Below are 27,731 nucleotides of genomic sequence, written 5' to 3' on the forward strand. Positions count from 1 at the left end.
CTCCCCTTCTCCCCTATCATCCTCCCCTCCTCTTCTCTTCTCTCCTCCTCTTCTCTTCTCTCCTCTTCTCCCCTCCTCTCCTCTCATCCTCATCCCCTCTCCTCTCCTCTCATCCTCCTCTCCTCTCCTCCTCTTCTCCTCTTCTCCCCTTCTCTCCTCCTCTTCTTCTCTTCTCTCCTCCTCTCCTCTCCTCTCATCCTCCCCTCCTCTCCTCCTCTTCTCTCCTTATCTCCTCTCCCCTCACCCTCTCCTCCCCTCCTCTTCTCCCCTCCTCACCACCTCCCCTTCTCCCCTATCATCCTACCCTCCTCCCCTCCTCTTCTCTTCTCTCCTCCTCTTCTCCCCTCCTCTCCTGTCATCCTCCTCTCCCCTCCTCCCCTCCACTCCTCTCTTCTCATCTTATCCACCTCTTCTCCCCTCCCCTCCTCTCCTCTCATCTCCTCTCCGCTTCTCTCCTCCTCTCCTCCCCTCCTCTCCCCTCCTCTCCTCCTCTTCTTCTCTTCTCTCCTCCTCTCCTCTCATCCTCCCCTCCTCTCCTCCTCTTCCCTCCTTATCTCCTCTCCTCCCCTCCTCTTCTCCCCTCCTCACCTCCTCCCCTTCTCCCCTATCATCCTACCCTCCTCCCCTCCTCTTCTCTTCTCTCCTCCTCTTCTCCCCTCCTCTCCTCTCATCCTCCTCCCCCTCCTCTCCTCTCATCCTCCTCTCCCCTCCTCTCCTCCCCTCCCCTCCTCTCCTCTCATCCTCCTCCCCCCTCCTCTCCTCTCCCCTCCTCTCCTCTCCTCTCCTCTCCTCTCCTCCCCCTCTCCTCTCATCCTCCTCTCCCCTCCTCTCCTCTCATCCTCCTCTCCTCTCCTCTCCTCCCCCCTCCTCTCCTCTCCTCTCCTCTCCTCTCCTCCCCCCTCCTCTCCTCTCATCATCCTCTCCCCTCCTCTCCTCTCATCCTCCTCTCCTCTCCTCTCCTCTCCTCCCCCCTCCTCTCCTCTCATCCTCCTCTCCCCTCCTCTCCTCTCATCCTCCTCTCCTCTCCTCTCATCCTCCTCTCCTCTCCTCTCCTCTCCTCTCATCCTCCTCTCCCTCCTCCCCTCCCCTCCTCTCCTCTCCTCTTATCCACCTCTTCTCCCCACCCCTCCCCTCCTCTCCTCTCATCTCCTCTCCGCTTCTCTCCTCCTCTTCTCTCCTCCTCTCCTCCTCTCCCCTCCTCTCCCCTCCTCTCCTCCTCTTCTTCTCTTCTCTCCTCCTCTCCTCTCATCCTCCCCTCCTCTCCTCCTCTTCTCTCCTTATCTCCTCTCCTCCTCTCCTCACCCTCTCCTCCCCTCCTCTTCTCCCCTCCTCACCTCCTCCCCTTCTCCCCTATCATCCTACCCTCCTCCCCTCCTCTTCTCTTCTCTTGAAATGCTGAATACAACAGCTGTAGACCTCACAGTGATACGCTGAATACAACAGCTGTAGACCTCACAGTGAAATGCTGAATACAACAGCTGTAGACCTTACAGTGAAATGACGAATACAACAGCTGTAGACCTCACAGTGAAATGCTGAATACAACAGCTGTAGACCTCACAGTGAAATGCTGAATACAACAGCTGTAGACCTCACAGTGAAATGCTGAATACAACAGCTGTAGACCTCACAGTGAAATGCTGAATACAACAGCTGTAGACCTTACAGTGAAATGACGAATACAACCGCTGTAGACCTCACAGTGAAATGCTGAATACAACAGCTGTAGACCTCACAGTGAAATGCTGAATACAACAGTTGTAGACCTTACAGTGAAATGCTGAATACAACAGTTGTAGACCTTACAGTGAAATGCTGAATACAACAGTTGTAGACCTTACAGTGAAATGCTGAATACAACAGCTGTAGACCTTACAGTGAAATGCTGAATACAACAGCTGTAGACCTCACAGTGAAATGCTGAATACAACAGCTGTAGACCTTACAGTGAAATTCTTACTTACAAGCCCTAACCAACAATGCAGTTTTAAGAAAAATAAGTGTTAAGTAAAAAAAAGTAACAAATAATTAAAGAAGAGCAGCAAAATAACAATAGCGAGGCTATATACAGGTGGTACCGGTACAGAGTCAATGTGGAGACTATATACAGGTGGTACCGGTACAGAGTCAATGTGGAGACTATATACAGGTGGTACCGGTACAGAGTCAATGTGGAGACTATATACAGGGGGTACCGGTACAGAGTCAATGTGGAGACTATATACAGGGGGTACCGGTACAGAGTCAATGTGGAGACTATATACAGGGGGTACCGGTACAGAGTCAATGTGGAGACTATATACAGGGGGTACCGGTACAGAGTCAATGTGGAGACTATATACAGGGGGTACCGGTACAGAGTCAATGTGCGGGGCACTGGTATTGAGGTAATATGTACATGTAGGTAGAGTTAAAGTGACTATGAATAGATTATAAACAGAGTAGCAGCAGTGTAAAAGAGCCCTTTGATTAGCTGTTCAGGAGTCTTATGGCTTTGAGGTAGAAGCTGTTTAGAAGCCTCTTGGACCTAGACTTGGCACTCCGGTACCGCTTGCCATCCGGTAGCAGAGATAACAGTCTGTGATTAGGGTGGCTGGAGTCTTGGACAATTGTTAGGGCCTTCCTCTGATTCTGCTTGGTATACAGAGGTCCTAGATGGCAGTTGAATGAGAGGAGTGAGAAAGATGAAAGAAAGTAGAGGAGAGGATGGAGAGAGGAGAGGATGGAGAGAGGAGAGGAGAGGATGGAGAGAGGAGATGAGAGGATGGAGAGAGGAGAGGAGAGGATGAAGAGAGGAGAGGAGAGGATGCAGAGAGGAGAGGAGAGGATGCAGAGAGGAGAGGAGAGGATGGAGAGAGGAGAGGAGAGGATGGAGAGAGGAGAGGAGAGGATGGAGAGAGGAGAGGAGAGGAGAGGATGGAGAGAGGAGAGGAGAGGATGGAGAGAGGAGAGGAGAGGAGAGGATGGAGAGAGGAGAGGAGAAGATGGAGAGAGGAGAGGAGAAGATGGAGAGAGGAGAGGAGAGGATGGAGAGAGGAGAGGAAGGAGAGGGGAGAGGATGGAGAGAGGAGAGGATGGAGAGAGGATAGGATGGAGAGAGGATAGGATGGAGAGAGGAGAGGATGGAGAGAGCAGAGGAGAGGATGGAGAGAGGAGAGGATAGGATGGGGAGAGGATGGAGATGAGAAGATGGAGAGGAGAGGAGAGGAGAAGATGGAGAGAGGAGAGGATGGAGAGAGGAGAGGAGAAGATGGAGAGGAGAGAGGAGAGGAGAGGAGAGAGGAGAGGAGAGGATGGAGAGAGGAGAGGAGAGGATGGAGAGAGGAGAGGAGAGGATGGAGAGAGGAGAGGAGAGGATGGAGAGAGGAGAGGATGGAGAGAGGAGAGGAGAGGATGGAGAGAGGAGAGGAGAGGAGAGAGGAGAGGATGGAGAGAGGAGAGGAGAGTATGGAGAGAGGAGAGGAGAGGATGGAGAGAGGAGAGGAGAGGAGAGGATGGAGAGAGGAGAGGAGAGGAGAGGATGGAGAGAGGAGAGGAGAGGAGAAGATGGAGAGAGGAGAGGAGAAGATGGAGAGAGGAGAGGAGAGGAGAGGATGGAGAGAGGAGAGGAAGGAGAGAGGAGAGGATGGAGAGAGGATAGGATGGAGAGAGGATAGGATGGAGAGAGGAGAGGATGGAGAGAGCATCCTCTACTCTCTCCGTCCTCTACTCTCTCCTCTACTCTCTCCTTCCTCTACTCTCTACTCTCTCCTTCCTCTACTCTCTACTCTCTCCTTCCTCGACTCTCTCCTTCCTCTACTCTCTCCTTCAACTACTCTCTCCTTCCTCGACTCTCTCCATCTCTCCTTCCTCTTCTCTCTCCATCTTCTACTCTCTCCTTCCTCTACTCTCTCCTTCCTCTACTCTCTCCTTCCTCTACTCTTCTCTCTCCTTCCTCTCCTCCTCTCCGTCCTCTACTCTCTCTGTCCTCTACTCTCTCTGTCCTCTACTCTCTCTGTCCTCTACTCTCTCTGTCCTCTACTCTCTCCTTCCTCTCCCCATCCTCTACTCTCTCCGTCCTCTACTCTCTCCGTCCTCTACTCTCTCTGTCCTCTACTCTCTCCTTCCTCTCCCCATCCTCTCCTCTCTCCATCCTCTCCTCTCTCCGTCATCTACTCTCTCCTTCCTCTACTCTTTCCTTCCTCTAGTCTTCTCTCTCCTTCCTCTCCTCTCTCCTTCCTCTACTCTCTCCTTCCTCTTCTCTCTCCTTCCTTTCCGTCCTCTCCTCTACTCTACTCTCTCCTTCCTCTACTCTCTTCTTCCTCTCCTCCTCTCCATCCTCTACTCTCTCCGTCTTCTACTCTCTCCATCTTCTACTCTCTCCTTCCTCTACTCTCTCCTTCCTCTACTCTCTCCCCTACTCTCTCCTTCCTCTACTCTCTCCATCATCTACTCTCTCCATCCTTTACTCTCTCTATCCTCTACTCTCTCCTTCCTCTCCTCTCTCCATCCTCTACTCTCTCCATCCTCTACTCTCTCCTCTACTCTCTCCTTCCTCTACTCTCTCCTTCCTCTACTCTCTCCTTCCTCTACTCTCTACTCTCTCCTTCCTCGACTCTCTCCTTCCTCTACTCTCTCCTTCCTCTACTCTCTCCTTCCTCTACTCTCTCCTTCCTCAACTCTCTCCATCTCTCCTTCCTCTACTCTCTCCTTCCTCTTCTCTCTCCATCTTCTACTCTCTCCATCCTCTACTCTCTCCTTCCTCTACTCTCTCCGTCCTCTACTCTCTCCGTCATCTACTCTTCTCTCTCCTTCCTCTCCTCTCTCCATCCTCTACTCTCTCCTTCCTCTCCTCCTCTCCGTCCTCTACTCTTTCCGTCCTCTACTCTCTCCGTCCTCTCCTCTCTCCGTCCTCTACTCTCTCTGTCCTCTACTCTCTCCTTCCTCTCCCCATCCTCTACTCTCTCCATCCTCTCCTCTCTCCGTCATCTACTCTCTCCTTCCTCTACTCTTTCCTTCCTCTAGTCTTCTCTCTCCTTCCTCTACTCTCCCCATCCTCTACTCTCTCCTTCCTCTACTCTCTCCTTCCTCTACTCTCTCTGTCCTCTACTCTCTCTTTCTTCTGCTCTCTCCTTCCTCTACTCTCTCTGTCCTCTACTCTCTCTGTCCTCTACTCTCGCCTTCCTCTCCCCATCCTCTACTCTCTCTGTCCTCTACTCTCTCTGTCCTCTATTCTTTCCTTCCTCCACTCTCTCCTTCCTCTACTCTCTCCTTCCTGTCCCCATCCTCTACTCTCTCTGTCCTCTACTATCTCGTTCTTCTACTCTCTCCATCCTCTACTCTCTCTGTCCTCTACTCTCTCTTTCCTCTACTCTCTCTGTCATCTACCCTCTCTGTCCTCTACTCTCCCCATCCTCTCTCTATCCTCTACTCTCTCTGTCCTCTCCTCTCTCTTCTACTCTCTCCTTCCTCTACTCTCTCCTTCCTCTACTCTCTCCTTCCTCTACTCTCTCCTTCCTCTACTCTCTCTGTCCTCTACTCTCGCCTTCCTCTCCCCATCCTCTACTCTCTCTATCCTCTATTCTCTCTGCCCTCTACTCTCTCTTTCTTCTACTCTCTCCTTCCTCCACTCTCTCCTTCCTCTACTCTCTCCTTCCTCCACTCTCTCCTTCCTCTACTCTCTCCTTCCTCCACTCTCTCCTTCCTCTACTCTCTCCTCTACTCTACTCTCTCCTTCCTCTACTCTCTCCTTCCTCTTCCCTCTCCTTCTCTCCGTCCTCTACTCTCTCCTTCCTCTTCTCTCTCCGTCCTCTACTCTCTCCTTCCTCTACTCTCTCCGTCCTCTACTCTCTCCTTCCTCTCCTCCTCTCTGTCTTCTCCTCTCTCCGTTCTCTCCATCTCTCCTTCCTCTACTCTCTCCTTCCTCTTCTCTCTCCATCTTCCACTCTCTCCATCCTCTACTCTGTCCGTCCTCTACTCTCTCTATCCTCTACTCTCTCCTTCCTCTCCCCATCCTCTTCTCTCTCTATCCTCTACTCTCTCCTTCCTCTCCTCTCTCCTCTATTCTCTCCTTCCTCTATTCTCTCCTTGCTCTACTCTCTCCGTCCTCTACTCTCTCCGTCCTCTCCCCGTCCTCTACTCTCTCCGTCCTCTCCCCATCCTCTACTCTCTCCTTCCTCTCCTCTCTCCATCCTCTACTCCGTCCATCCTCTACTGTCTCCATCCTCTACTCTCTCTGTCCTCTACACTCTCTGTCCTCTACTCTCTCTGTCCTCTACTCTCTCTCTCCTCTACTCTCTCCATCCTCTACTCTCTCCTTCCTCTACTCTCTCCTTCCTCTACTCTCTCCTTCCTCTACTCTCTCTGTCCTCTACTCTCGCCTTCCTCTCCCCATCCTCTACTCTCTCTATCCTCTATTCTCTCTGCCCTCTACTCTCTCTTTCTTCTACTCTCTCCTTCCTCCACTCTCTCCTTCCTCTACTCTCTCCTTCCTCCACTCTCTCCTTCCTCTACTCTCTCCTTCCTCCACTCTCTCCTTCCTCTACTCTCTCCTCTACTCTACTCTCTCCTTCCTCTACTCTCTCCTTCCTCTTCCCTCTCCTTCTCTCCGTCCTCTACTCTCTCCTTCCTCTTCTCTCTCCGTCCTCTACTCTCTCCTTCCTCTACTCTCTCCGTCCTCTACTCTCTCCTTCCTCTCCTCCTCTCTGTCTTCTCCTCTCTCCGTTCTCTCCATCTCTCCTTCCTCTACTCTCTCCTTCCTCTTCTCTCTCCATCTTCCACTCTCTCCATCCTCTACTCTGTCCGTCCTCTACTCTCTCTATCCTCTACTCTCTCCTTCCTCTCCCCATCCTCTTCTCTCTCTATCCTCTACTCTCTCCTTCCTCTCCTCTCTCCTCTATTCTCTCCTTCCTCTATTCTCTCCTTGCTCTACTCTCTCCGTCCTCTACTCTCTCCGTCCTCTCCCCGTCCTCTACTCTCTCCGTCCTCTCCCCATCCTCTACTCTCTCCTTCCTCTCCTCTCTCCATCCTCTACTCCGTCCATCCTCTACTGTCTCCATCCTCTACTCTCTCTGTCCTCTACACTCTCTGTCCTCTACTCTCTCTGTCCTCTACTCTCTCTGTCCTCTACTCTCTCTCTCCTCTACTCTCTCCATCCTCTACTCTCTCCGTCCTCTACTCTCCTCTTCCTCGCCTCTACTATCTCCATCCTCTCCTCTTGCTATCTTCTCCTCTCTCCTCTCCTTCCTCTCCACTACTCTCCATCATCTCCTCTACTTTCTTTCATCTCTCTCTCCTCTCATTCAACTTCCTCTCCTTCTTCTCTGTGATTTTCCTCTGCCCTCACTCTCTTATCCTTTCTAGAATTGACTCTGTTCTCCTTTCACCCCCCCTCACCACTTCTCTCTTTGCCCTCACTTTCTTTTTTTTTCTCTGGCCCCACTATCTATGTTTCCATCTTATGTTTCTTCCATCTCTCCATCTGTGCTCCATTCTGGCCGAAGCTCAATAATGTAGAGGAAAAACAACTAAAACAAAGAGAGAGTGCTTAGGGTTGGGGGATTAACACTAGGTGATATATGCTCTTTTAGGCTGAACCTTGGTGCATTAAAAGCTTTACGGCCTGTTGTCATGGTTTCCAGGAGGACATAATACAGTATGTCACCACGGCGGGAGGGTTGACCTGTTTTCCCGTGCCCTCTGGGGGAACTAATGCCATATACTGTGACACAGGACCCGCTGTTCCTGTTAAAGCTGTGCCCTGGACAGTCCCGCCCTGTCTTGCCTTGTCCTGCCCCGTCCACCTAAATACCCGCTGACCTGGTTCATACTAAGCCTGGCTGTCTGTCCGCTGTCTGTCCGCTGTCTGTCCGCACATTGTCAAAGCCTCCATCTTAAAAATCTATTTTGTTGAACATAATTGGAGACAGTAGATCCAATTTTGATTAACTCCCATATCTACTGGGTGAAATTCCACAGTGTGCCATCACAGCAGCAAGATATATTTATGACCTGTTGCCACGAGAAAAGGGCAACCAGTGAAGAACAAACACCATTGTAAATACAACCAATATTTATGACCTGTTGCCACGAGAAAAGGGCAACCAGTGAAGAACAAACACCATTGTAAATACAACCAATATTTATGACCTGTTGCCACGAGAAAAGGGCAACCAGTGAAGAACAAACACCATTGTAAATACAACCAATATTTATGACCTGTTGCCACGAGAAAAGGGCAACCAGTGAAGAACAAACACCATTGTAAATACAACCAATATTTATGACCTGTTGCCACGAGAAAAGGGCAACCAGTGAAGAACAAACACCATTGTAAATACAACCAATATTTATGACCTGTTGCCACGAGAAAAGGGCAACCAGTGAAGAACAAACACCATTGTAAATACAACCAATATTTATGACCTGTTGCCACGAGAAAAGGGCAACCAGTGAAGAACAAACACCATTGTAAATACAACCAATATTTATGACCTGTTGCCACGAGAAAAGGGCAACCAGTGAAGAACAAACACCATTGTAAATACAACCAATATTTATGCTTATTTATTTTCCCTTGTGTACTTTAACCATTTGTACATTGTTACAACATTGTGTGTGTGTATATATATATATATATATATATATATATATATATATATATATATATATATATAATATGACTTTTGTAATGTCTTTATTGTTTTGAAACTTCTGTATGTGTAATGTTTACTGTTCATTTTTATTGTTTATTTCACTTTTGTATATTATCTACCTCACTTGCTTTGGCAATGTTAACACATGTTTCTCATGCCAATAAAGCCCCTTGAATTGAATTGAATTGACAGTAGATACTAGGTCAAACTCTCTCAGGATGTGGGAAAATGTTGAATATCGGTATCATGACTTGTGCCACGAATGCTAAAATGTTAGGATGTGGAAGCCGTGCCAGGGACACTACACTATCAAATCAAATCAAATCAAATCAAATTTTATTTGTCACATACACATGGTCACACTAAAGCCTGTGTGTCTGCTTACAGGGGCAGGAAACCAATATGTCATTTTGTTATTTGGTTGAACTATGCCTTTAAGCTGGGGTCACAGTCTGGTCTTAGTTGAGTGGTGAAAGTATAATTGACATGGGAGTATAGCCTGACCGATGTTCCAGAGGGTTCTGTCCAGGTTTGAGCTCTCAGCTAGCCGTGGCTCTGGTCCTCTGTAGAATAAGAAGGATGAGGACATTCTCCTCAGGTCTGGGCTGCTGTGGCATGTCCCTCGGTCTGGGTCTCTGTTAGGGAAGAAGGATGAGGACATTCTCCTCAGGTCTGGGCTGCTGTGGCATGTCCCTCTGTCTGGGTCTCTGTTAGGGAAGAAGGATGAGGACATTCTCCTCAGGTCTGGGCTGCTGTGGCATGTCTCTCTGTCTGGGTCTCTGTTAGGGAAGAAGGATGAGGACTTTCTCCTCAGGTCTGGGCTGCTGTGGCATGTCCCTCGGTCTGGGTCTCTGTTAGGGAAGAAGGATGAGGACATTCTCCTCAGGTCTGGGCTGCTGTGGCATGTCCCTCTGTCTGGGTCTCTGTTAGGGAAGAAGGATGAGGACATTCTCCTCATGTCTGGGCTGCTGTGGCATGTCTCTCTGTCTGGGTCTCTGTTAGGGAAGAAGGATGAGGACATTCTCCTCATGTCTGGGCTGCTGTGGCATGTCCCTCTGTCTGGGTCTCTGTTAGGGAAGGAGCCCTGTCTCTCTGTTAGGGAAGAATCTGCAGCTCAGGTTTCTCTACTGTGTATTATTGGCCAGGCAATGGATGTCAAGTTACACACACACACACACACAGAGCGCGGTCACGCGCACACATGCAGACACATACACTTCCCTGTGTGGTTCGGTGTGTGTGGGTAGTCAAATAAAATTTTATTAGCAGATGTTAATGCGAGTGTAGCGAAATGCTTGTGCTTCTAGTTCCGACAATGCAGTAATAACCAACGAGTAATCTAACCTAACAATTCCACAACTACTACCTTATACACACAAGTGTAAAGGGATAGTCAAAAGCTGTACTCTTGAGTCCAACTCCATACTAGGAGGTAGAGGGAAAAACTCCCATTGTTAAAACCACTTTAGTGCAGGGTACATCAGTAGATGATGTCATAGTGGTTGTTGTCGTCCTGGACCTTTGGTCCTATTGGTAGGCCAGAGGGGGGGCCTACGAAGCAAGCTAGATCCATCTTACTCAGGGTTTTCTAAAGCTAACCAGCTTCAGTTAGCTTCACGTTCCAGCTCAGGCTTCATCCGTACTACGATGGTGGATAATGCTGGTCCGCCTGCCGCTAACTGTAGCAGGGTTGTGACGGCGCGTGCTAGTCCAACGCCCAACTCTTCATTGAGACAGTGCTGAAACATCAATCCATGGGCGAGTTAGTGCCAAAGTTTCATTTGTGCCGAAATAAGAAAAGTTATCTTGCAAATTCAGCAGGCTATGGTGTGACAGGCTGTTAGAAGTGCCATCTTTATTTGAGTGCTTATCGTTACTGCCATATTTGGTGTGCTTACCAATACACAAGCACCTTTTCCCCCACTCCTATCAATATTTATTTATCTATTAAGTCATACAAAAGTGTTACATTGCGTGAAGTTTAAAATGCATTCTTTCATTAATAAAAAATAATAATCAGTCGTTTTCCTCAATTGAAGGGGATAATTTTCATTTGTCTACTCCTCGTAGCGTAGTCATTTCATTCAGTATAGTTAGCCTGCTCTGGTGCAGATTAGTTCTGAAGGATTCCATAGAAATTTACCTGGCTGAAAGGTGAGCCACTTTCTTTTTTGTTGTTGTAAGATTTTATATTTAAAAAAATTAAATAATACACAACATACACATACAAACGACCACATCTCACAAACATCCGCAACATCACGCCTGCCCAGACCCACCTGCCCAGACCCACCTGCTCAGACCCACATCTGGGTCTTTATCAGGCTCCCGAGTGGCACAGCGGTCTAAGGCACTGCATCTCAGTGCAAGAGGTTCAAATCCAGGCTGTATCACATCCGTGCGTGATCGGGAGTCCCATAAGGCAGTGCACAATTGTCCCAGCGTCGTCCAGGGTAGGCCGTCATTGTAAATAAGAATTTGTTCTTAATAACTGACTTGCCTCGTTAAATAAAGGTCAAATAAACAAAATATATTTATTTTTGTAACATAACAAAAGCATCTCCAGCGCCCCCATCTCCAGCGCCAGCATCACTCTGTCACATGGCCTCAAACTGCACCATTTAGTTTCTCTCCGTCGCCCACACACTTTTAACATTTAGATAACAAAGCATTTGACCTTTCCATTGTGTTAACGATGGAGGATTGGTTCACTTCCAGTTTTAAAGTATATGTTTTTTCAAGATGATTGAGGAGAAAAGTATCGTCCAACCCATCTTGCATCTCACTGCACCCTCATATGTCTTGTCTTGGATTATGCAGACAGACGTGTTAGAAGTACATTTACATTGTAATACTTCTGACAGACAACTTTCTAACTCCGTCCATAACTTTTGGACTTTATAGCATCCCCAGGAGGCATGGATTGTTGAGTCATTTAAGCAATAAGGCCCGAGGGGGTGTGGTATATGGCCAATATACCACGGCTAAGGGATGTTCTTACTCACAACACAACGTGGAGTGCTTGGACACAGCCCTTAGCTGTGGTATATTGGCCATACACCACATACCCCTGATATGCCTTATTGCTATTATAAACTGGTTACCAACATAATTAGAGCAGTAAAAATAAATGTTTTGTCATACCTGTGATATACGGTCTGATATATTATGGCTGTCAGCCAATCAGAATTCAGGGCACGAACCACCCAGTGTATAATGTTAGTTTTACACTTAAGGTGAGCCACTTTTGTATGAGCTTATTGGTCAATTGCACACAAGGTCCAACTGAAATTTGACTTCCGCTTTCATCCCAACTCCTCTGAAAGACAATGGTTTTGCAGAGGTGCGGGGGGCTGTGGGGAGTTAAGTGCCTTGCTCAAGGGCACAACGGTAGGCAATGGTATCTAGGATTTAATAGTGATGGCTTTCATAGCTACCTCAATAGGTACAAATTATTTATGCTCCACACCCCACATCCACTCTACTCCTTTTTAAATGTCAGTTGCTGTGATATACCTGCCTGTAATGTTTGTTTAGTAGATTCTAAACATAACCTGCAGAAATCATAAGTACACTTGTCTGCCTGTCTCACACTCTGCTCTTCTCTGTGTTTTTACCCAGGATCCTTCAGTGCACAAGGTGGCCGGCGGGCGCAAGAAGACTGTGTCCTTCAGTAGCATCCCCTCAGAGAAGAAGGTTTGTTTTTAGTTTCTCTTTTTTATTTTTTATTAAGCAGTTTTAGATCTCTGTCTGTAAATAAAAATGAAATGGTTAACACTTTATTTGAAGGGTACCTAAATAAGGATTTCATAACACTTTCATAACACATTCATAAGCAGTATATAAGCAGTATATAAGCATTTCATAACACTTTCATAACACATTCATAAGCAGTATATAAGCATTTCATAACACTTTCATAAGCAGTATATAAGCATTTCATAACACATTCATAAGCAGTATATAAGCATTTCATAACACTTTCATAAGCAGTATATAATCATTTCATAACACTTTCATAAGCAGTATATAAGCATTTCATAACACATTCATAAGCAGTATATAATCATTTCATAACACTTTCATAAGCAGTATATAAGCATTTCATAACACTTTCATAAGCAGTATATAAGCATTTCATAACACATTCATAAGCAGTATATAAGCATTTCATAACACATTCATAAGCAGTACATAAGCATTTCATAAAGGCCTTCCTCTTCCGTCGCCTCCAGGTGAGCAGCGCTGCCGACTGCCTGGCCTTCATGCAGGGGGGCTGTGAGCTGAAGAAGGTGCGTCCCAACTCCCGGGTCTACAGTCGTTTCTACACCCTGGACCAGGACCTCAGCTGCCTGCGCTGGGAGCCCTCTAAGAAGGATGGGGAGCGCGCCCGCCTGGACATGGCCACTATCAGGGAGGTGAGGACGGGGAAGAGCACTGAGACCTTCCTGCATAACGGACCTGCTGCAGAACATCTGGCTGAGGAGGCAGCCTTCTCTATCATCCACGGGGATGACTACCAGGTAAGAGGTGGCCAGTTCAGATTAGGCTGCCTTGCCAACTTCTTTTGGAATTGTCATGCCAAGGAGTTGGCAATGGAGCATAAACAGACTGGCACTCAGGCAAAGGCAAAAACAGTGCATTCAGAAAGTATTCAGACCCCCTTTCCCACATTTTTCAGACCCCTTTTTCCACATTTTTTAACGTTACATCCTTATTCTAAAATGGATTTAATTTTTTGTATTTTTATCTCATCAATCTACACACAATACCACATGATGACAAAGTGAAAACAGGTTTGTAGAATATTTTTCAAATGTATTAAAAATAATAAACAGATACCTTATTTACATAAGTATTCAGAATCTTTGCTATGAGACTCGAAGTTGAGCTCAGGTGCATCCTGTTTCCATTGATCATCCTTGAGATGTTTCTACAACTTGATTTGAGTCCACCTGAGGTAAATTAAATTGATTGGACATGATTTGGAAAGCCACACACCTGTCTATATAAGGTCCCACAGTTGATGGAGCATGTCAGAGCAAAAATTAAGCCATGAGGTCGAAAGAATTGTCCGTAGAGACAATATTGTGTCGAGGCACAGATCTGGGGAAGGGTATCAAAAAATGTCTGCAGCATTGAAGGTCCCCAAGAAAACCGTTGCCTCCGTCATTCTTAAATGGAAGAAGTTTGGAACCACGAAGACTTTTCCTAGAGCTGGGTGCATGACCAAACTGAGCAAATGGGGGAGAAGGGCCTTGGTCAGGGAGTTGACCAAGAACCCGATGGTCACTCTGACAAACCTCCCCCGTGGAGATGGGAGAACCTTCCAGAAGGACAACCATCTCTGCAGCAGGCCTTTATGGCCAGACGGAAGCCACTCCTCAGTAAACACTGCCCATCCAACCTGGCAGAGCTTGAGAGGATCTGCAGAGAAGAATGGGAGAAACTCCCCAAATACAGGTGTGCCAATCTTGTAGCATCATACCCAAGAAGACTTGAGGGTACAATCGCTGCCGAAGGTGCTTCAACAAAGTCCTGAGTAAAGTGTCTGAATACTTACACTGAAACATGCATGAGAGCACCAGCTGTACCGGGAGACTGTGTGATAATGCTCTCCACAGCTGATGTGAGTAAGACCTTTAGACAGGTCAACATTCACTGGGCGACCGGCCCAGTACATCACTGGGGCCAAGCTTCCTGCCATCCAGGACCTCTATACCAAATTGTCAGACCTCCAGCCACCCTAGTCATAGACTGTTCTCTCTGCTACCGCACGGCAAGTGGTACTGGAGCGCCAAGTCTAGGTCCAAGAGGCTTCTGAACAGCTTCTACCCCCAAGCCATAAGACTCCTGAACATCTAGTCAAATGGCTACCCAGACTATTTGCATTGCCCTCCCCTCAATCCCCCTCCCATCTCCACACCACTGCCACTCTCTGTTGTCATCTATGCATAGTCACTTTAAATACTCTACCTACATGTACATACTACCTCAACTAACCGGTGCCGCCACACATTGACTCTGTACCAGCATCCCCCTGTATATATTGTTATTTTTACTGCTACTCTTTAATTACTTGTTACTTTTATCTCTTATTCTTATCTGTATTTATTTAAACTGCACTGTTGCTTAGGGGCTCGTAAGCAAACATTTCACTGTTGTATTTGACGCATGTGAGAATTACAATTTGATTTGATTTAAAAACCTGTTTTTGCTTTTTCATTATGGGGCATTGTGTGTAGATTGATGATGGGGGAAAAACGATGTAATCAATTTTAGAATAAGGCTGTAACATAACAAGATGTGGTAAAGGTGAAGGTGATTTACTTTTGACTTATTTTACTGGGGGGAAAAATGTGTTTAATTTAATGTGATTTGTATTTCCTAGTCCCTGGACCTGGTGGCTCTCTCCCCTGACGTGGCCAACATCTGGGTAACGGGGCTGCGTTACCTGGTGTCCCACCCCTCTGTCATCGGGCATGGAGGGGGGGCAGGTGGGGGAGGAGGTCTGGGAGAGGGGAGCATCATAGGGGAGGGTAGCCTCGGCAGTAAGATGAGGAGGGATTGGCTGGCCGCAGAGTTTGCCGAGGTGGATGAAGATGGATACGGGGTCGTCTCAGAGGACACGGCCGTGTCAACCATCTGCAAGCTGTATCCTGGGATCAAGGAAGCTAAGGTGTGTGTGTCTGTGTGAGGGGACGGGACTACAGTTAAACTAGAGGGGGGATTGTCTTCATAGCGGTCTTACCATCTGTCCCGGCATCAAGGAAACTTAAATAAGAGGACTGGGGTAGACTTAGAAGAAAGACTAATACTGTATATATGTTAATGGTAGACTGGAGTAAAACTAGACAGACTAGAAAAGGTTTGAAGATTATTAGAGTTGAGGTCAATTCCGTTATCAATTATGGCCCGGTTTCTTTTATTAAATTGTCTGTGATACTTATGATCGCAATAGTTACTATAACAGCTTGAATTATAAAAATGATTGTCTTCATAGCTGGATATCTAATGTAAATATGGAACATGCTCTAGGCGGATATCCAACCTAGTTATGTAAGCTTTACTTATACTTAGTAGCATGGTGGGTGTACAGATTGAGTCTGCATATAATATACACATACAGATACAGTACCAGTCAAAGGTTTGGACACACCTTCTCATTCCAGGGTTGTTCTTATTTTTGACTATTTTCTATATTGTAGAATAATAGTGAAGACATCAAAACTATGAAATAACTCATATGGAATCATGTAGTAATCATAAAAATGACCCATGCTATGTTAATATATTTTATATTTGAGATTCTTCAAAGTAGCCAATCCTTGCCTTGATGATAGCTTTCCACGCTCTTGGCATTCTCTCAACCAGCTTCATGAGGTAGTCACCTGGAATGTATTTCAATTAACAGGTGTGCCTTGTTAAAAGTTCATTTGTGGAATTTCTTTCCTTCTTCATGTGTTTGAGCCAATCAGTTGTGTTGTGACAAGGTAGGGGTGGTACAGTATACAGAACATAGCCCTATTTGGTAAAAGACCAAGTCCATATTATGGCAAGAACAGTTCAAATAAGCAATGAGAAACGAAAATGTAGAAAATAGTAAAAAATAAATAAAAACCGTTGAATGAGTAGATGTGTCCAAACGTTTGACTGGTACTGTATACACTATCGTTCAAAAGTTTGGGGTCACTTAGAAATGTTCTTGTTTTTGAAAGAAAAGCAAAAAAAAATTCCATTTCTAATAACGTGAAATTGATCAGAAATACAGTGTAGACATTGTTAATGTTGTAAATTACTATTGTAGCTGGAAACGGCAGATAAAATAAAAATAATTGAATATCTATATAGGCGTACAGAGGCCCATTATTAGCAACCATCACCCCTGTGTTCCAATGGGACGTTGTGTTAGCTAATCCAAGTTTATCATTTCAAAAAGGCTAATTGATCATTAGAAAACCCTTTTGCAGTTGTGTTAGCACAGCTGAAAACTGTTGTACTGATTAAAGAAGCAATAAAACTGTCCTTCTTTAGACTAGTTGATTATCTGGAGCATCGGCATTAGTGGGTTCGATTAAAGGCTCAAAATGGCCAGAAACAAAGAACTTTCTTCTGAAACTCGTCAGTCTATTCTTGTTCTGAGAAATGAAGGTTATTCCATGTGAGAAATTGCCAAGAAACTGAAGATCTCGTACAACATTGTCTACTACTCCCTTCACAGAACAGCGCAAACTGTCCCTAACCAGAATAGAAAGAGGAGTGGGAGGCCCCGGTGCACAACTGAGCAAGAGGACAAGTACATTAGAGTGTCTAGTCTAGATGCCTCACAAGTCCTCAACTCGCAGCTTCATTAAATAGTACCCGCAAAACACCAGTCTCAACGTCAACTGTGAAGAGGTGACTCCGGGATGCTGGCCTTTTAGGTAAAGTTGCAAAGAAAACGCCAGATCTCAGACTGGCCAATAAAAATAAAAGATTTAGATCACATACACTGGACAGAGGAAGATTGGAAAAAAATGTTATAGACAGACGAATCTAAGTTTGAGGTGTTCGGCTCACAAAGAAGAACATTTGTGAGACACAGAAAAAATGAAAATATGCTGGAGGAGTGCTTGACGCCATCTGTCAAGCATGGTGGAGGAAATGTTATGGTCTGGGGTGCTTTGGTGGTGGTAATGTGGGAGATTTGTACAGGGTAAAAGGGATCTTGAAGAAGGAAGGCTATCACTCCATTTTGCAACGTCATGCGATAGATACCCTGTGGACGGCTCTTAATTGGAGCCAATTTCCTCCTACAACAGGACAATGACCCAAAGCATAGCTCTAAACTAGGTAATAACTATTTAGGGAAGAAGCAGTCAGAAGGTATTTTGTCTATAATGGAGTGGCCAGCAGAGTCACCGGATCTCAACCCTATTGAGCTGTTGTGGGAGCAGCTTTACCGTATGGTACGTAAGAAGTGCCCATCAAGCCAATCCAATTTGTGGGAGGTGCTTCTGGAAGCATGGGGTGAAGTCTTTTCAGATTACCTCAACAAATTGACAACTAGAATGCCAAAATTCTACAAGGCTGTAATTGCTGCAAATGAACAAAAGCGGAGTTTGAAGGACACAATTATTATTTCAATTAAAAATCATTATTTATAACCTTGTCAACGTCTTGACTATATTTCCTATTCATTTTGCAACTCATTTCATGTATGTTTTCATGGAAATCAAGGACATTTCTAAGTGGCCCCAAACTTTTGTGTGTGTGTGTGTGTGTGTGTGTGTGTGTGTGTGTGTGTGCGCGAGACATACATACAGTTGAAATCGGAAGTTTACATACATACATAGATAAATAAATACATTTAAACTCAGTTTTTCACAATTCCTGACATGTAATCCTAGTAAAAATTCCCTGTTTTAGGTCAGTTAGGATCACCACTTTATTTTAAGAATGTGAAATATCAGAATGATAGTAGAGCGAATGATTTATTTCAGCTTTTATTTCTTTCATCACATTCTCAGTGGGTCAGAAGTTTACATACCCTCAATTAATATTTGGTAGAATTGACTTTAAATTATATACATTTGGGTCAATCGTTTCGGGTAGCCTTCCACAAGCTTCCCACAATAAGTTGGGTGAATTTTGGCCCATTCCTCCTGACAGAGCTGGTGTAACTGAGTCAGGTGTGTAGGCCTCCTTTCTGTAGAATTGAGGTCAGGGATTTTTGATGGCCACTCCAATACTTTGAATGTGTTGTCCTTAAGCCATTTTGCCACAACTTTGGAAGTATGCTTGGGGTCATTGTCCATTTGGAAGACCCATTTGCGACCAAGCTTTAACTTCATGACTGTTGTCTTGAGATGTTGCTTCAATATATCCATATAATTTTACTTCCTTATGATGCCATCTATTCTGTGAAGTGCACCAATCCCTCCTGCAGCATAGCACCCCCACAACATGATGCTGCCACCCCCGTGCTTCATGGTTGGGATGGTGTTCTTCAGCTTGCAATCCTCACCCTTTTTCCTCCAAACATAACGATATTTTTGTTTAATCAGACCAGAGGACATTTCTCCAAAAAGTACGATCTTTGTCCCCACGTGCAGTTGCAAACCGTAGTCTGGCTTATTTTTATGGCGGTTTTGGAGCAGTGGCTTCTTCCTTGCTGAGCGGCCTTTCAGGTTGTGTCGATATAGGACTCGTTTTACTGTGGATATAGATACTTTTGTACCTATTTCCTCCAGCATCTTCAAAAGGTCCTTTGCTGTTGTTCTGTTATTGATTTGCACTTTTCGCACCAATGTACGTTCACCTCTAGGAGACAGAACACGTCTTCTTCCTGAGCTGTATGACGGCTGCGTGGTCTCATGTTGATTATACTTGTGTACTATTGTTTGTACAGATGAACGTGGTACCTTCAGGCATTTGGATCTTGCTCCCAAGGATGAGCCAGACTTGTGGAGGTCTACAATTTGTTTTGGCTGATTTCTTTTAATTTTCCCATGATGTCAAACAAAGAGGCACTGAGTTTGAAGGTAGACCTTGAAATACAGCCACAGGTACACCTCCAATTGACTCAAATAATGTCAATTAGCCTATCAGAAGCTTCTAAAGCCATGACATAATTTTCTGGTATTTTCCAAGCAGTTGAAAGGCACAGTCAACTTAGTGCATGTAAACTTCTGACCCACTGGAATTGTGATACAGTGAATTTTAAATGTCATAATCTGTCTGTAAACAATTGTTGGAAAAATTACATGATGTCCTAACCGACTTGCCAAAACTATAGTTTGTTAACAATACATTTGTGGAGTGGTTGAAAAACAAGTTTTAATGACTCCAACCTAAGCATATGTAAACTTCATACTTCAACTGTATATATACATACTGAGTAGGGGAAAAAACATTAAGAACACCTGCTCTTTCCATGACATAGACAGACCAGGTGAATCCAGGTGAAAGCTATGATTCCTTATTTATAGGTCACTTGTTACATCCACTTTAATCAATGTAGATGAAGGGGAGGAGACAATATTTTTTAGCCTTGAGACAATTGAAACATGGATTGTGTATGTGTGCCATTCAGAGGGTGAATGGACCACACAAACAATTTAAGTGCCTTTGAGCAGGGAAGGGTAGTAGGTGCCAGGCGTACCGGTTTGTGTCATGAACTGCAATGCTGCTGGGTTTTTCACGCTCACCAGTTGCCTGTGTGTATGAAGAATGGTCCACCACCAAAGGACATCCAGTCAACTTGACACAACTGGGAAGCATTGAAGTCAACATGGGCCAGCATCCCTGTGGAACGCTTTCGACACATTGTAGAATCCATAGCCCAACGAATTAGAGGATATTCTGAGGGCAAAAGGGGGTGCAACTCAATATTATGAGGGTGTTCTTAATGTTGATTGATTGATTTAATTTATTTGTAATTTATTTGTAAAATCCATTCATAATAGTCCTCCAGCTGGTGACGCCTCCACATACAAATCACAATAAACCTTAACAGCTTATTTCCATTGTGGTCCTTGTTTGATGTACTCAGTGTTCATAATGTATACAGACAGGAAATATCAAGGACTGCTGACGACCTAACAGTACAGAACGTCAGAGCAATATTATAGTCAACTGAATCACGCCGCAGGACATTTTTACAAGGATGAAGATATTCTGGGATAAACAGTAGGAAACCAGATAGCAGCTGGAGATACACAGGCCTAAATACAGCCAATCAGAGGTGTTTGTGTGAGAGGGTGTGTGTGTGTGAGAGAGCATGTAGGTGTGTGTGTGTTCATGCTGGACTGCAGCTCCATAGCTAATCTGTCTGAATCAACGCTCAGGTACTGGGTTTGAAGCCCGCTGTGAAATCAGCACAGATGCCCATGTGTGTGCAAGTCTCTCCTGTAGACCATTTATTATATTTTTTTTTATTTCACCTTTATTTAACCAGGTAGGCTAGTTGAGAACAAGTTCTCATTTACAACTGCGACCTGGCCAAGATAAAGCAAAGCAGTGTGAACAGACAACACAGAGTTACACATGGAGTAAACAATTAACAAGTCAATAACACAGTAGAAAAAAAAGAGAGTCTATATACATTGTGTGCAAAAAGGCATGAGGAGGTAGGCGAATAATTACAATTTAGCAGATTAACACTGGAGTGATAAATGATCAGATGGTCATGTACAGGTAGAGATACTGGTGTGCAAAAGAGCAGAAAAGTAAATAAATAAAAACAGTATGGGGATGAGGTAGGTAAATTGGGTGGGCTATTTGGCATGGAAGGGTAGCCCAGGGGCACTAGTCAGGGGGCTAGTAGCATGGAAGGGTAGGCCAGGGGCTCTAGTCAGGGGGCTAGTAGCATGGAAGGGTAGGCCAGGGACTCTAGTCAGGGGGCTAGTAGCATGGAAGGGTAGGCCAGGGACTCTAGTCAGGGGGCTGGTAGCATGGAAGGGTGCCAGGGACTCTAGTCAGGGGGCTAGTAGCATGGAAGGGTAGGCCAGGGGCTCTAGTCAGGGGGCTAGTAGCATGGAAGGGTAGGCCAGGGGCTCTAGTCAGGGGGCTAGTAGCATGGAAGGGTAGGCCAGGGGCTCTAGTCAGGGGGCTAGTAGCATGGAAGGGTAGGCCAGGCGCTCTAGTCAGGGGGCTAGTAGCATGGAAGGGTAGGCCAGGGGCTCTAGTCAGGGGGCTAGTAGCATGGAAGGGTAGGCCAGGGGCTCTAGTCAGGGGGCTAGTAGCATGGAAGGGTAGGTAGATTTCTTTCATATCCGTTCCAGTTAGGAAATTAAATTAACTTAATTTAATTGTAGAATAATGGGCACCCTATGATTTAGCTCAATAATTCCTACACCTGCTCTTCTCATCTCTCTGCATTTCCTCTTTCTCTCATCATTCATCCTTCTGTTTTCCTCTGTCTCATCCCTTCTTCCCTTCCCCCCCCCCCCCCCCCCCCCCCCCCCCCCCCTCCAGGTGCGCCTGAGGTTCAAGGAGATCCAGAGGAGCAAGGAGAAGCTGACGTCTCACGTGACGCGCGAGGAGTTCCAGGAGGCCTTCTGTGAGCTATGCACTCGCCCAGACGTCTACTTCCTGTTGGTCCAACTCTCCAAGGACCGTGAGTGTCTGGACGCCCAGGACCTCCGTCTCTTCCTGGAGACGGAGCAAGGCCTGTCTCTGGCCACGGCCGAGGGCTGTCTGGAACTGGTCCGACGCTTCGAGCCCTCCGGCCCTGGGAAAGAGAGAGGTCTACTGGCTCTGGATGGATTCTCCCGCTACCTGCAGTCCCCAGAGTGCCAGCTGTTTGACGTGGAGCACCAGGCAGTGTGTCAGGATATGAGCCTGCCCCTGTCCCACTACTACATCAGTACCTCCTATCGGTCCTATCTCCTGGATGACCAGGTCCATGGGAGGGCTGATCTAGGGGGCCTGACCAGGGCTCTCCAGGCCGGGTGTCGGTGCCTAGAGCTGGGGGTGACAGACGGCCCAGAGGGGGAGCCGCTCCTGGGGGTGGACTATGGTCCTGATGCCCACCACCACCACCACCACCACCACCATCATCACCACCACGCCCCGGTCACCATCCGCAGTGCCCTGGAGGTGGTCAATAAGTACGCCTTCCTGACCTCGCCCTATCCACTTCTGCTCTACCTGTGCCAGCGCTGTTCTCCCTCCCAGCAGCGTACCTTGGCCCAGCACCTGAGGAAAGTGTTCTCTACACGTCTCTACACCCCTGAGGCCCTGCCGGTCAGCCTGGGGGGGCGAGCCACCACCCTACCCTCCCCAGAGCAGCTGAAGGGCCGAGTGCTGCTAGTGGGGAAGAAGCTACCGCCCGAAGAGGAGGGGTCTGAGGGAGAGGTGTCAGAGGAGGACGAGGAGATAGGGGGAGGCGGGCCCTTGGCTGGTCGGAAAATGACCATACCTGGGGAGGAGGAACTGGGCGCGGTTTTAGTGGTGCCCCCGCCACCTCAGCCCAGGAGACTCCGCCTCCGACATGAGCTATCAGATCTTGTGGGCGTGGCTAGAACCGGAAGCCGTAGCTTCTACAACCACCGAGAAACAAGGAAACAAGGACAGCAGCACTCCCCGCCCAGCACCCCCTCCACCCCGGGCACGCCCTTTCCCCCTGAGTCGCCCTATTGGACACTGTGCTCCCTGGGGGAGGGAGAAGCGGGACGGCTGGCCAGTGAGAGCCCAGAGGAATTAGTAAGCTTCACCAAGCGCACCCTGAGCCGTGTTCGGCCAAGCTCCGTCCGCCTGGACTCCTCCAACCCCAACCCCCAGGGCTACTGGAAGGGCGGGGTCCAGCTAGTGGCCCTCAACCAGCAGACCCCCGGGGCCATGCTGGACCTCCACAGAGGCCGGTTCACCCAGAACGGGGGCTGTGGCTTCGTGCTGCGGCCAGGGGTCATGAGAGATGAGGTGTCCTACTTCAGTGCTGTGACCCAGGGCTGTGTGCCTGGCGTTCCCCCTCAGACCCTCAGGGTGAAGGTGATCAGCGCTCACAGCCTGCCCAAGCCGCAGGGCGCCGGGGCTAAAGGAGAGGTTATAGATCCTTACGTGGTTCTGGAGCTGCATGGGGTACCGGCGGACTGTGCTGAGCAACGGACCAGGACTGCAGCACAGAACCAGGATGACCCACTGTTTGATGAGACTTTTGAGTTTCAGGTGAGAGATACACCTGAGATTTCACCAACATATCATCAGACTAAGAGCACGGTCCACACACACAACCTGAGTGTTCTTACACTTTAACATCTAATGCAGTTCCAGTGGACAGTGAAATGATGTCATTACGATCACAAACTGACAGTCATTTCAACCAGTTTTGCCTGCTAACTCTGGACAGACTATGTGTTTGTCCCTGATAATAATGACAACACATAACGCAAACATTAATTTCATATGGATACACAACAATACGTTTTATTTGTAAAGAGCCTTTCCACTATTCATCCATCACATGGACTATTCCCTTCAGAGCTCTCATTCCATTCCCGTAGCGACAGACAGACAGAGCTCTCATTCCATTCCCATAGCGACAGACAGAGCTCTCAATCCATTCCCAGTGACAGACAGACAGCTCTCATTCCATTCCCATAGCGACAGACAGAGCTCTCATTCCATTCCCATAGCAACAGACAGACAGAGCCATTCCATTCCCATAGCAACAGACAGCTCTCAATCCATTCCCAGTGACAGACAGACAGCTCTCAATCCATTCCCATAGCGACAGACACAGAGCTCTCAATCCATTCCCATAGCGACAGACACAGAGCTCTCATTCCATTCCCATAGCGACAGACCGACAAAGCCATTTCATTCCCATAGCGACAGACAGACAGAACTGTCATTCCATTCCCCATAGGGACAGACAGAACCATTCCATTCCCATAGCGACAGACAGAGCTCTCATTCCATTCCCATAGCGACAGACAGACAGACAGACAGAAACATTCCAATCCCATAGCGACACACAGACAGAGCTCTCATTCCATTCCCATAGCGACAGACAGACAGAGCTCTCATTCCATTCCCATAGCGACAGACAGACAGAGCCAATCCATTCCCATAGCGACAGACAGACAGAGCTCTCATTCCATTCCCATAGCGACAGACAGAGCCAATCCATTCCCATAGCGACAGACCGACAAAGCCATTCCATTCCCATAGCGACAGACAGACAGAGCTCTCATTCCATTCCCATAGCGACAGACAGACAGGGCCATTCCATTCCCCTAGCGACAGACCAACAGAGCCATTCCAATCCCATAGCAACAAACAGAGCTCTCATTCCATTCCCATAGCGACAGACAGACAGAGCCATTCCATTCCCATAGCGACAGACAGGCAGAAACATTCCATTCCCATAGCGACAGACAGACAGAGGCAATTCCATTCCCATAGCAACATACAGACGGAGCTCTCATTCCATTTCCATAGCGACAGACAGACAGAGCTCTCATTCCATTCCCATAGCGACAGACAGACAGAGCCAATCCATTCGCATAGCGACAGACAGAGCTCTCATTCCATTCCCATTGCGACAGACAGAGCTCTCATTCCATTCCCATAGCGACAGACAGGCAGAAACATTCCATTCCCATAGCGACAGACAGAGCTCTCATTCCATTCCCATAGCGACAGGCAGACAGAGCTCTCATTCCATTCCCATAGCGACAGACAGACAGAGCTCTCATTCCATTCCCATAGCAACAGACAGACAGAGCTCTCATTCCATTCGCATAGCGACAGACAGAGCTCTCATTCCATTCCCATAGCGACAGACAGAGCTCTCATTCCATTCCCATAGCAACAGACAGGCAGAAACATTCCATTCCCATAGCGACAGACAGAGCTCTCATTCCATTCCCATAGCGACAGGCAGACAGAGCTCTCATTCCATTCCCATAGCGACAGACAGACAGAGCTCTCATTCCATTCCCATAGCAACAGGCAGACAGAGCTCTCATTCCATTCCCATAGCAACAGACAGACAGAGCTCTCATTCCATTCCCATATCGACAGACAGAGCTCTCATTCCATTCCCATAGCAACAGACAGAGCTCTCATTCCATTCCCATAGCGACAGACAGACAGAGCTCTCATTCCAATCCCATAGCGACAGACAGACATAGCCATTCCATTCCCATAGCGACAGACAGAGCTCTCATTCCTTTCCCATAGCGACAGACAGACAGAGCTCTCATTCCAATCCCATAGCGACAGATAGAGCCATTCCAATCCCATAGCGACAGGCAGACAGAGCTCTCATTCCATTCCCATAGCGACAGACAGACAGAGCTCTCATTCCATTCCCATAGCAACAGACAGACAGAGCTCTCATTCCATTCGCATAGCGACAGACAGAGCTCTCATTCCATTCCCATAGCGACAGACAGAGCTCTCATTCCATTCCCATAGCAACAGACAGGCAGAAACATTCCATTCCCATAGCGACAGACAGAGCTCTCATTCCATTCCCATAGCGACAGGCAGACAGAGCTCTCATTCCATTCCCATAGCGACAGACAGACAGAGCTCTCATTCCATTCCCATAGCAACAGGCAGACAGAGCTCTCATTCCATTCCCATAGCAACAGACAGACAGAGCTCTCATTCCATTCCCATATCGACAGACAGAGCTCTCATTCCATTCCCATAGCAACAGACAGAGCTCTCATTCCATTCCCATAGCGACAGACAGACAGAGCTCTCATTCCAATCCCATAGCGACAGACAGACATTTTTTATTTTTATTTTTTTTTTATTTTACCTTTATTTAACCAGGCAAGTCAGTTAAGAACAAATTCTTATTTTCAATGACGGCCTGGGAACGGTGGGTTAACTGCCATTCCATTCCCATAGCGACAGACAGAGCTCTCATTCCTTTCCCATAGCGACAGACAGACAGAGCTCTCATTCCAATCCCATAGCGACAGATAGAGCCATTCCAATCCCATAGCGACAGACAGACAGAGCCAATTCAATTCCCATAGCGACAGACAGACAGAGCCATTCCATTCCCATAGCGACAGACAGACAGAGCTCTCATTCCATTCCCATAGCGACAGACAGACAGAGCTCTCAATTCCATTCCCATATCGACAGACAGACAGCCAATCCATTCCCATAGCGACAGACAGAGCCAATTCCATTCCCATAACAACAGACAGAAAGAAACATTCCATTCCCATAGCGACAGACAGACACAGCTCTCATTCCATTCCCATAGCGACAGACAGACAGAGCCAATACATTCCCATAGCGACAGAGAGAGCTCTCAATCCATTCCCATAGCGACAGACAGACAGAGCTCTCATTCCATTCTAATAGCGACAAACAGACAGAGCTTTCATTCCATTCCCATAGCGACAGACAGACGAGATATTCCATTCCCATAGCAACAGACAGAGCTCTCATTCCATTCCCATAGCGACAGACAGACAGAGCTCTCATTCTGTTCCCATAGCAACAGACAGACAGAGCCATTCCATTCCCATAGCGACAGACAGAGCTCTCATTCCATTCCCATAGCGACAGACAGACAGAGCTTTCATTCCATTCCCATAACGACTGACAGACCGAGCCATTCCATTCCCATAGCGACAGACAGACAGAGCTTTCATTCCATTCCCATAACGACTGACAGACCGAGCCATTCCATTCCCATAGCGACAGACAGACAGAGCCATTGTGATTCCCCTGAACCCTTGTGGGAGATTTAGTTATGAAGACAGATGGTCAGGGATTATACAACACTACCCATGTCGTCATGATGTCAAATGTGGGAATGGAGAGAGAACAGTTGGAGAGTACGGTAGTATTGACCAATGGTGTGGCACGCTAATCAGGTTGTATTGCAGATAATAACAATATGTTAAGAACAATGGTCTTATGTTATGAGAATAACAAAGACTAAAAACAAAACATGAACTACAAAGTATTGTACAAACTTTAACAACTAAGAAAGAAACCAAAGCCAGTGGTTAAGCTCTGTTTAGCTCATTATCCCTGTGGCCAGTAACCTAAGGCTTGGTGGGCGACTAGAAGGTAATGTGGCGTGACTCTACAGACACACACTCACGAGGCAGAGACACATGGGTCCTCTCCGGGAACACACACACAGAGAGAGAGAGGGGGATGCTGTTTCATGCCTCTTTTAAACCTCAAATACACTACACTTTTGTAAATGTCCTGGAAATGTATCCTGCAACAGGGTGATCAAATGAAGATCCTACATCTGTACATCCCTGTTAGATTGATGGAGCTCCATGCTAAAATGTTAAAATCTACACTAACACAGACTGAGCTGTATAAACTATTGGAACCAAAACTTAAAAAGAACTGATGTTGGCACAAGATGGAGGAAATGTTGGAATATAACTTAGGAAATTACAGTTAACGAACATGTACTCTTCATCCACAATAAATGAACGTATAAGAATTTATTAAACACGAGACAAAATTCACAAATTCTACAGCGCATTGGCAGAGTCATGTCATAAGTGTAAAACTAACAATGACTCAACAATCCCTGCCTTCTTTGAATGCTATGATGTCCAAAAGTTATGGACGGAGTTAGAAAGGTGTCTGTCAGAAGTATTACAATGTAAA

At 46.8% G+C, this 27,731-nt stretch overlaps 1 protein-coding gene across 1 annotated transcript in view; it reads left to right on the forward strand.

The window, feature by feature from the left end:
* The window catches only part of LOC139380881 (inactive phospholipase C-like protein 1), a 128,676-nt gene that overhangs the window by 88,258 nt on the left and 12,687 nt on the right, over positions 1 to 27,731 (forward strand). Inside the window, exons 2-5 of the mRNA XM_071124022.1 lie at positions 12,255 to 12,329; positions 12,869 to 13,156; positions 15,025 to 15,312; positions 21,591 to 23,282. Coding sequence (XP_070980123.1) covers positions 12,255 to 12,329; positions 12,869 to 13,156; positions 15,025 to 15,312; positions 21,591 to 23,282 — 2,343 coding nt within the window. The remainder of the gene's footprint in view (positions 1 to 12,254; positions 12,330 to 12,868; positions 13,157 to 15,024; positions 15,313 to 21,590; positions 23,283 to 27,731) is intronic.

Source organism: Oncorhynchus clarkii, chromosome 22 (genome assembly GCF_045791955.1).
Source record: "Oncorhynchus clarkii lewisi isolate Uvic-CL-2024 chromosome 22, UVic_Ocla_1.0, whole genome shotgun sequence".
NCBI lineage: Eukaryota > Metazoa > Chordata > Actinopteri > Salmoniformes > Salmonidae > Oncorhynchus > Oncorhynchus clarkii.